Source organism: Lupinus angustifolius, chromosome LG19 (genome assembly GCF_001865875.1).
Source record: "Lupinus angustifolius cultivar Tanjil chromosome LG19, LupAngTanjil_v1.0, whole genome shotgun sequence".
Lineage (NCBI taxonomy): Eukaryota > Viridiplantae > Streptophyta > Magnoliopsida > Fabales > Fabaceae > Lupinus > Lupinus angustifolius.
This window is the reverse complement of record NC_032027.1, coordinates 9,839,648-9,851,116: the sequence shown is the minus strand read 5'-3', so window position 1 is coordinate 9,851,116 and position 11,469 is coordinate 9,839,648. Positions and strand designations below refer to the sequence as shown.

Below are 11,469 nucleotides of genomic sequence, written 5' to 3'. Positions count from 1 at the left end.
TTAATCACAAAAATAAATGAAATAAGAATTTTTTGGTAATATCAATGATACCTTTCACATTATGAATAATTAATTACCCTCATTCACTATATAGCTGTCATTCTCAACAAGTAACAATACTATAAATTGAATTTTTTTATAAATCTAACAGAATCTTATAATACTAGTCAGGCTTATAACACATTGTTGGTAACGAAATCTAACATGTAAGATGATGTATGATGTTTTATAGAAAGAAAAAATGACGTTTTATCTCCGGGTGCATATTTTCTGATCCAACATGTATATCATACGATTTTTATTTATTGTGTCATAAAATATAAAATTAAGATATAAAGAGCGAAAAAACAATGGGTAAAAGAAGTGATACAAACTTTTGAACACTTGTCTCCTCCCACTTGTGATTAACCTTCTTCTTCTCCTTCCCCCAACAATTAGCTATAAAATAACACGTTGGAATTGGATGTAGGACGTTTCCATAAGCTAATTGAGTGTCGCCATTTGAGTGTATCTCTTACTGACAAAACTAGAAATCAATAAACAAATTCCAGTTGAATATTATATCTATCAGGGTTCTAATAATCTGATCAAAAGCCATGCCAGAAACTGGTTCTGGAATTGAAAGGGCACTATTATTGCAGACCCAATGTGAAGAATACGATCATGTCAAAAGAACTGGTTTGTGTTATTCTGATCATTTATATCTTTCATTTTTTATGTCATTTTCTTTTCTTGAGAAAAACAACAACTTTAATCACAGTTCTGTTTTCTCTGTATTAATGATTGTTATTAGCATTATTATTTTATTGCAATTATGTTGGAATAATTTATTTATTAGAATTGAGAAATGAGTATGTGCATATATTCTTTTAGGATAAAGACAAATTTGTTTCTCAAATCTTTTTCATCACCAAAATTTGTTCCCCACAAAAGAAAATAAAGTCCCATAACAGATTTTGAAAATTTGGTTCTCAAGTTTTAAGCCACCAAATGGTTCCATGAAATTTTGACTTTACCCAGTTTAGTCCAAATTTCTGTGAATTAAATTATACCCTGAAAGAATTTCAAATGACGAAATTATCTCCAAAAAAAAACTCTAAGCACTATTTAGTAATTTAAAATTAGCAAAGACCACTTTTTCACATGAATAATAATCTGAGACTTTATTTTTAATTACCATGCAACAAATTCTAAACACTTATTAACCACACATCTTTCGTTAATATGATTCTCCAGTATCTACTAGAATCTTTTATACAATCTGCGCCGTTTTAAATTTTGGACTGAGGTTATTTGTTGCATCAGTTTTTTTTATGTATTGTTATTATATGATAAATTAAAGAGTAATATCTATCTACTAATAATATAAAGATTTATACATAGTTACCATATAATTCACTTTCATTTATATTATGTATTTTTTATATCTTTTTTAAGAGTTAATAATGATGATATGAATAGTATATGTTGTAGTAATAATGTATAAAACTTATTGGTGCACACATGGCCGACTGAAATGGAGTTGTGAAACAGGGACAGTATGGACAGCAGTGGCACACATAGTAACAGGAGTGATAGGGTCAGGAGTGTTGTCATTGGCATGGGCCATTGGACAGCTTGGATGGATTGGAGGTCCATTGGCAATGCTTCTCTTTGCTTCCATTACTCTCTTCACTGCTTTCCTTCTCAGTGATACCTACCGTTCTCCAGATCCTGAGCATGGTCCTACTAGGAGTTCCTCATACCTTGATGCTGTTAATTTGCATAAGGGTAACCTTTTTCAATTTCATTTCAATTTATTACTTTTACATCATTCACGCTCAGCCTCGGCACAATGGTAAAAGTGATTAGTATAATGAGATCACAAGTTCAAACTTTGTTTGTCAGGATAAGATTGCCTACTGGAATACAATGTAAAAAAAGAATTTTCTTAATTTTAAAATTTATTTAATTGAAAAACAATTTAAAATCTTAATATTTCATCTATTGAGTTTGTACATCATGTTTGATCAAATGTTATAGCACATTCGGCACAGCATCTTAATGTGTTTCTTTAGGTAAGACTGCTATCACATGATCCACATTTCGGTTGTTGCAGGAGAAGGGAATAGACAGCTTTGTGGCGTTTTCGTGAATATATGCTTATATGGTTTTGGAATTGCCTACATCATTACTGCAGCTATCAGCATGAGGTTTGTTCATTGACTAATCACACTGCTTTCTCTCTTGTTTTGTCATTCCCTTTGCTTTGCTACATTTATGTATGGTTTAATACCTGTTGCAAACAAGATTAAACATGCGGGTGTTCTCAGAAGTTCAGCATACCAATATTGCTAAGTAATTCTTTTTCATTAATGTGGATTGCTATTTGTATTTGTGATTCCAGTTCAATCCAAAACACAACCAGTTACCGAAACACAGGAAGTGAACCAACACCTGGTGCTGTGGATGCGAATAACATGCTTATTTTTGGGATTATCCAAGTTGTTCTCTCACAGATACCCAACTTCCATAACATTCAATGGCTGTCAGTTGTTGCGGCGATTATGTCGTTAGGTTATGCTTTCACAGGAGTGGGACTAGCTTCCGTCAAAGTCATAGGTATGCTCACCATTGTTTGTTAGATATTATACCATTCATGAGCCTTCACATATAAACCTCTTATCATGTAGTGAAGAGTTTTCATTCTTGTCACCCCATCTTTTAAATGGAAGTTCAATTTCAGCACTGGGCAAAAAAATCTGTATATTGTTCACGCTTCAAGCAAATCAAACCCAAATGACTCTCATGCTTAGGGGCGTGTTATCAACAAATCATTACGAGCTTTCTCTGTCTAATTTAACCTTCTAAAGAGAGTTGGTCCTTGATAACATTGTATTCGTCAGGCATAGCAGATTCTTGTGTATGAATAGTTGCTTGGAATTATATATTAGACTAAGTATTTCTGCTAATTATCTGCACAGAAAATGGACATGCTGAGGGTAGCACCAAAGGAATCCCCGCATCTAGTGAAATTTCGAAATTTTGGCTGGTTGCTCAAGCGCTTGGTAACATCGCATTCTCTTATCCATTCGCAGTCATTCTTATAGAAATACAGGTATGTACATTGTATCTCAGATAGCCAGAATATAACTTTACCACAGCCTTGTGGATAAAATAATGGCTAATATAACTCAACTGCAATTATTGAAGGATACTTTGAAGTCACCTCCAGCAGAAAACATAACCATGAGAAAGGCCTCAACAATATCAGTCATTATCACAACATTTTTCTACCTTTGCTGTGGGTGTGCTGGGTATGCAGCCTTTGGCGATGATACACCGGGAAACCTTTTAACAGGGTTTGCACTCTCTAAGCCTCATTGGCTTGTCGACTTCGCTAATGCTTGCATAGTAATTCACCTAGTTGGTGCATATCAGGTACATACTATATAAAGATATCACCCTCAAATTCTTTCATGGTGCTTCCATTTAGTATATCTGAATTGCTATCTCTACATTCTCCAATTTCCATAAATTTCCTTGCGAAGTAATTTGTCGTCCGTCTTGTTCTGCTGCAGGTGTATAGCCAGCCACTCTTTGCCAATTTTGAGAATTGGCTTCGATTCAAGTACCCAGAAAGCAAATTTGTGAATCACATATCCCTCTTCAAACTCCCACCGCTTCCAGCTTTTCAACTAAATTTTCTCCGGCTCTCTTTCCGAACTGCTTATGTTGCATCAACAACTGTGGTTGCAATGCTCTTTCCCTACTTCAATCAGATTTTGGGAGTTCTGGGTGGCATAATCTATTGGCCATTAACCATATATTTTCCAGTGGAAATGTACATGAGCAAGTGCAATATTGAAGCATGGACAGCTAAATGGGTCATTCTTAGGAGTTTTAGCATTATTTGCTTGTTGGTGGGATTGTTCACTCTCATTGGATCCATTGAAGGGATAGTAACTGCAAAACTAGGTTGAGGTTCTATTTTGATAGTTGATTCTAATTGGAACTGAGAAATTAGTTTATGGTAGTATTAGGCTATAAAAATCCACATTAAATAATATAGGACTATGGGCTTATTAGTTACCCCATTTCTGATAGAAAAACATAAAGAAGCATCATGCATGGAACATTGGTCATTGTTGTTCTTCTTCCTGTTCATCTCTTATTAGATTGTAGCAGTCCTAGTAAGATTGAGATACAGAAGCTTAAAATTGCATTTGTTCTTGAAATTGTTTTGAAAAATTAATTACTACTTTAATATTTAATTTCTTTTTTATCGGTAAATGTTAATATTTAATGTTGGGAGATTAGAACACTCAACCTCCTTTACTTCATTCTTTCTCCCTAACCATTGAATCATCTTATCCCTGGTTTATTTTTTAAATTTGCCATATGTAAGATTCGAACTCACAACTTCATTCACTCAATTCCTTAAACCCTTTTACTTTACCCATCATACCACCTTACTTAAATATTTAATATTGAAGGGCCATCAGTTCATTCAGCAGGTCCGGTTTTTTGAAGAAGAAACCACACCTTCAGTTCACTGCTACATAATAATAATAATAACAGAAAAATCATGCTCCACAGTTTAAAACGTAAGCTGTAAGTAATATACTAAACAATTTGTATCCATACTTTGAGTGCATTTGGGAAAACATCTAGCTATATTTAGACCGACAACATATTTTATCCCATAAAATGTGTATGACTATAAATTTTGATTTGTCAGAAAATATTTTATAATTATAATTTTAATTTAAATATAATTTTTTTTAACCAATCACATTTTATGACACTTAAATAACACATTTTGTAAGAGAGTTGTTGTGTTCCCATCTGTACTTATTTGAAATGGTTGTGAACACAATTTTATCAGCCAAAAAAAAACCCAAGTTATTTTTTTCAAAAAAGAGTATTCAAATTTTACACTCTCTTTTAATAAAAAGATAAAACAAAATAGTAATAAAAAAGGTTTTAGATGAGCATTTATGAGCCCGATAATGATAAAATACATTTTTAAATAAAATAAAGGATTGTAATTTCCATTTTCTTCCTTTTCTAAAAAGGAGGGGATCCACTAACTCCATGAGTAAGTTAAAAAGTATATTTCACATTTTAGTTATTCATTTTATGAAAATCTAATGGTTCACATTTTAGTTATTCATTTCACATAAATTTTAATTGAGCACTTAATTGGCTAATTATTAAGAGGATTTCATCTCAAATTATTTCCCCTAAAATTTTGTTTTTCCCTTTAAATAAAAATATAAAGGTGTTAAAAAGGTTTAATGAGTGAGTATTGGTTCAATAATGGCCAAAAAATCACCTCATTTTCATTTTCAAATTTTAAATAAATTTAAATGAGTTTTTAGTAATTAATGGTCAATTATTATCCTTTTAAAAAATTATTCTACTATTTTTTTAAAAAGCACATGTGCAATTTTACCTTCAATTTCCATCTTCCCAAAAGTAAAAAAGAGATATTAAATTTTTAATGGATGATTATTGGCTTTATAATGGCTAATAATCATCCCATTTTCATTTTTTAAGCAAAACTTGATAGAATTTCAAGTGACTTAATGATACCTTGATTTTCGCATTTCTCAATCAAATAAAAGTAAAGATTGCATACAAAATATTTTTTTACTAAATAAAAATAAAATAATTATTTTTACCAATACAATAATTTTTTGGAATTTTATATACTTGTTATGGAAATTATGCTTAAAACTAGTTTTATGGCTACTTTTAATTTTGATAAGGTAAAATAGGTATTTTATTCATTTATGGGTATTACATTAACTCTTAAGATATACAAAACTTATTACAGTATTTTTCTCGCGAAAACTATTTTTTAGAGCAATTTTTAATCAATTTGAAATTTCAAATCTATATATAAGAACCCTTTATTACTAGGATGACTATCAGAGTATTTCGAGTTTTACTAGAGGAAATATATTTCCTTGATTGTCTCCATAAATATTAATAGAGGATTTTATTTTACTTTAAAAATGTGCAAACTTCCCACTATAAATAGGGGATTGGTCAAATAAAAAAAGCCAACTAAAGAGAAATAAAAATAGACAAAAGTATAGAAATAAAGAGAAGTGCCAAAAAAGAGAGAAAACATAAAAAAGTAGGAGCATTAATATAAGTCATTGGAAAGCAAATTTGAGAGATGAGTAGTTCTTTCTATTCTACCATTATTTTCCTCTATTCCTTTCACTTTTTTAAAGGGAACTCATATCATCTAATCCTTGAACTAATTACTTTCTTATAATCACCAATATCATCTTTCACATACTAAAACCTAATGTTTGTAGTTGATATAGATTTAATTCAAATGCATCTTTTTATAAAAATTAAAATAGTTTTAACTAGTTAAATGAAATTTGATAGTCTGGTATGATTTGTATCATCTCTAACTTCATGATAAAAGCGAGAAGAAAGTCTATGATAAACACAATATTTTCATTATTAATTTCATTTAAAATTAGTTATCTATGTTTAATTATTAAATGAATTTAGTTGATTTTTTATATTATGGTTATTGTTCGTGTCGTTCTTAACCTCTTCCCAAAAACGAGAAGAATGTTTATGACCAACACCATCTTCGTTATTAGCTCATTAAATTGAATTAACTATATTATAAATATTTTTAAATCATTCAAAAAATTAAATCATAATATTTCTTTCGAGAACTACATAGTCTCGATTCTCTATTTTCCATGGGAATACGTAGAAGAAAGATTTAATCTTGTAAAACACAAAAATAAAAAGAAAATATTTTGTTTTATCAAGTAAACTTTATTTTAATAAATTAATGGTATAATTGGTCCATGAAATTGGTGAGGTATTGTTTAGTATGGGAAACATTTTGCCAATAGGTATGTAACTGTCACATATTGAGGTTTAGAATTTAAAGACTAATGCAATTCAAAATGAGTGTAAAGAGGGTTTTCCACATTTTGATCGTAAAAATGTAATGGTGACTTCAACCCATCGTAATAAAGGTTTGCAAGCTTCTCTACAAACTAATATTGTACACTTCAGCTATTGCACACACATATGGCCTGAACCAAGGTATTAGTGATTAGGATTGAGATGGGAGAGACATTTGGTTTGTTGATACCGACCTAACATCATATCTGTTATTAGCATGATGAATCATCCAGATTGTTCTTATTATCGTGAGTTAGCGACTTAAGGGGCTAATATCTTTTCATTTCTAACCTAGGATAACTGTCATTCAAAACATACCTATTGATGGACTCAACGTTCTACGGATAAATTTCATATCACAATAGTAAGCCTAGAGTAATATCATTTAATTTCATGTTATGGTCATCACATATCCATCAATGGACTCATCACCCTAGGGATAAGTTTTCTATCATCTTAGTAAGTTCGAAGTTATACCATTTAATTGTTAGCTAATTTTAACAATATAATAGACGTCAAATTCAGTATGACATTTAACTATATTGTAACTAACGCTATATTTCCTCGAAATAAGGTTCCCGACCCTAAGGACATAAAAGATGCATTTATATTATTACACATCATGTTCATGCATATCATTCATGTATCCATCATACATGCATTCATTCAAAAAATAGATCATTCAAATATTCATCCATTCATTTGCTCGTAAAGAAGTATTTTATACACTCATCTACCTAAAATACACCCTTCATGCCTTTATTTATAAAAAAAATAAAAATACAAATGATTCAAACATTACATTTCATGCATTATCATATCATGCATTGCAATATGATATTTCATCATTACAATCCATACATCACCATAAATTTCCTCATATTTAAAAAAAAAAAGTAAATCAATTCATGCATGCTTATATTCTTTCAAAAAAGAAGAAAAAATAACATACATGCATTTTCCACATCATTCATGCACCATAAATTTCACTTTTCAAAGCAAGCTCATGCATTCAAAAGACATTATGTATTCTTTAAATATATCATGCATTTCCAAGTATTAGATGCACATTATCATATCATCCTTCTTAAGATGCATGACATGCATTTCTAAAATAATACACTCACAATTAGTATTTCTTACATTTCATCTATTTTAGATTGCATTTCAATCCATGTAATATTAATTTTTTCATAAAGAAAAAAACGTTCACTTCATGCAAATCATGCATCAATAAAAAATTCATTTTCTGAGGGCACTCATCATTTAAGGGTAGGTTTTAAGAGCACTATTGTTGAATTCGGCTGAAAGCAATCATGGTTGAATTTAAAGAAATCCAAGAAGATAGGGAGAATCTCAGTTGGTGATCGATACCATATTGGCTAAACTTGTCAAACAGGATGATACATCATCTCCTACCTCAGCCCAATCATATATTGATTTGAAAAGTTCTCCTTATTTGAAGACCACGACCAAGATCAACAGTTTCTACACTCACTCATGTTTCTTTATTCAAGAATAAAAATTTATTTTCGATTGCATATATTTTTAATAAGTAAATACTAATGCATTGATCAAGCAAATTTACATTTCATACTTCACTCCACCAATCACATTCACCCCAAAAAACACAACAAAAATAAATTAATTCATGCATTAATATGAGATATTTTATTCAAAAATGATATGGAGGATGATGCAAAGGTAATACCAAAATGATGTGAATGTTTAGGCAGATTTTTCTGATGATACAAGGCTTCTTTATAATTTCAAAACACTAAAAATATATCCCTAGTCACCTCATTTAAGCCCTAGACATTATGAAATAATATTTTTTTGAATTACCCACAAAATATCAATAGCCATGGGAATGTATTTTTTCAAATGTTTTTCTCGGCATTAAATTATTAAGGAACAAGTACACCATTCATATACTATTTTCCCTATCTTACTTGGAGGATAAAGAAAGGAAATCGAATAAAACATTTCAACATGGTCAAAGAAAAAAACAAGAATTATACAATAAGCTCTTGGAGAATCCTCATGCTATAGCAAATAAAAATGCACTATCAATGATCGTTAAAAGAACTATTCAAATTCCTCAAGGGACAATTATCACCTTGATCTTAGGTCTCTATCTGTTACCCAATACAGTCCTCTTAATTATTTTAAGGTTATGTCAAAAAATGTTGAAAATAAGATAAGGAATAAACGTGAAAGGTAGGTGTAGGTAACACATTTTTTTAGCCTTACATCCTTTTTTTCTTAGAAACCCTTAGACATGCTATGATACAAGCTTTAAAATTCTTTGTTGGTACTCATTTTGCCTAAGATGCACATCAAGGTAGAGAAATGCTAACTCCATTAAATCTCATAAATTTGATAAAAATATGCCATCTTTAATGCATAGGATTAGAATACATTCTCTTCTAACATCACCATAACGACATCAACACTTAAAGTCGAAGTACAAGTTCAATTTTCTATTCATCGTCTTCACGGTACCAATCATAGGCCAAACACTTTCCAACTTTGCATGACCATTGTTTTTAGTATTTATTTTTAAAGAGTTATTAATGAAAAAAGGAGCGCTAAAGGTAAGGAAAATTAGAAGCCTCTCAAATTGGGGCAGTTTTTGACATGATTTGTGGTCAAATGGCTAATCCTACAAGAAAAAATTGAATATAAGGATAACTCCAAATATCTCACACTGGGGCAGTTTTGCGTTGATCCCATTTTCTCATGTGCAAAAGATTCAAGAAGCAAAAAACTGGGCCAGTAGTGAGTTTGCTTATCACATCTTTATAAGTCATGCCAATAGCAATAAATAAAAATCTTTCAACCAAATAAGGGGAAAATCTTAGATTACCACCCTTCATAAGTCTCTTCAAGAACAATTTCACAATGACTCATACACATAGTTAAACCCTTTTGCTTTCAATCAAATTAGACCACCACATCTGAGGGTGTTCACAAAAAACAACAAAAAATAAAAAAAGAATGCTAGGTTGAAAACACACATGGGCGACCTAGAAAAATGAGAGTAGTTTTAAGTCAAAAACCTGAAAGGACGACTCATGGTCATAATAAAATGATAGAATTCTTGGCAGACACCTGCACTAGGTATTTTGGGGGAAAAAAGGGAAAATAAATGAACACCATCAAGGTGAAATCATACTATAGTTTCTCTTTAATTACATATATTGAGTCAGCTTTTAGAGAATATGAGTTATAATCACCTAATTGAAGTTGATAGCTCAGAATAGGCACACAAACAATTTTGTTGTAAAACATAAAAAACAGAACACTTTGGAACAAAGATTGTCAGCAACCTATAATGAGGCAGTGTGTTTGGATAGTAGTTCTACTGGAGATGGCACTGAGGCAGGTTAAATGGGTTACCATAGAAGAATATGTGTTTTCAAGCAAACTCGAATAACTTATAATCTCACATTCCTCTCAAAAACTGAAAATGTAAGAGAAGTTATCTATCAACCACAACAACAAAAACCGCTTCAATAAATTCCATAGAAGTTGTAAAGAGTGAGTAAATTCATAAATTTTCCATCCCAAAAGAAAAATTAAAAATGCACATTTGTGCATGGATCCTACCCCTTATTCACTTGAATTCAAATAAACATCAACATCAACACCACATCTTATTTACATGCATAACCATCCAAATCAATACATATTCACATTAATACTTTAATTATTATAACACAAATATTGACATTCACTTAATGTAACACCATGTTTTTCCGAGCACGTTTAATTAAGTAATTAGTTGTAAATGATTTAATTATAGAAATGAATCAGTAATTATTTAGGCTAAACCTCAGTTGAGTTTTAGTCTTGTATTATAATATTCTTTCTTTCCCTATTTTTTCAAGATATTTGGAGAATAAAAGCTTACGAGATGATTTCTAGTCGTTTTATCGAGTTTTCGCCCAGTTTTTGAGTTCTGTAACTTGGAGTCGAATTCAAATTTCGCCGTTGGCTTAGAAACATTATTTCTAGTCAAAATAGACACCAAGTTTGTCCGTAACTCATATGTAGGTATTTTTCACCTCGAAATTCAAGTATCGACGTTTCAGACAAAAAACCTAAATTGGTAGATCGTATATTTCTGGACGAAGTTACCCGGTAATACTCAGGCATGAATTCAATTGCGAAATCACGTCGCATCAATCAATTCGGAGTATTAATCACATCATGGGTCAATGACTTGTCAAACAAGCAAATTTAAAGCTTCCATAATCCCCTAAACCACTCACCAAATCTCCTCACTCCACCATCATTAGACACATCACCTAAGCTAGCCTAAAGCTAGATTGTCTCTCATTAATTTTAAGATTTGAGAGAGGGTGAGACTCTCCTATAAATACCTCACCCCATCCTCTCATTTTTACACTAATTCTCCTAAAGAAAGTTAAGATATTCTTTCTCTTTTTCTCTTCTCCATTTTTCTCCACATACACCATGAGAAAATCATGATCTCTTAGTATGTTATTCATGGAGTTGAGTTTATGTTTG

General features: G+C 31.0%; 1 protein-coding gene across 1 annotated transcript; it reads left to right on the top strand.

Moving 5' to 3' along the window:
- On the top strand, positions 421-4,169 carry LOC109334294 (probable amino acid permease 7). The gene is made up of 7 exons (XM_019569985.1): positions 421-678; positions 1,534-1,770; positions 2,099-2,192; positions 2,387-2,601; positions 2,964-3,097; positions 3,193-3,420; positions 3,561-4,169. Exons 1-7 carry the CDS (start codon positions 597-599, stop codon positions 3,960-3,962), a joined length of 1,392 nt encoding a protein of 463 aa, XP_019425530.1. The 5' UTR covers positions 421-596; the 3' UTR covers positions 3,963-4,169.

Bases quoted from the DNA above. Each gene is read 5' to 3' on its own strand.
- LOC109334294 (XM_019569985.1), top strand. From the start codon at position 597: ATGCCAGAAACTGGTTCTGGAATTGAAAGGGCACTATTATTGCAGACC. The intron at 1,771-2,098 runs GTAACCTTTTTC...CGGTTGTTGCAG, and splicing joins TGCTGTTAATTTGCATAAGG to GAGAAGGGAATAGACAGCTT. The intron at 2,193-2,386 runs GTTTGTTCATTG...TTGTGATTCCAG, and splicing joins ACTGCAGCTATCAGCATGAG to TTCAATCCAAAACACAACCA.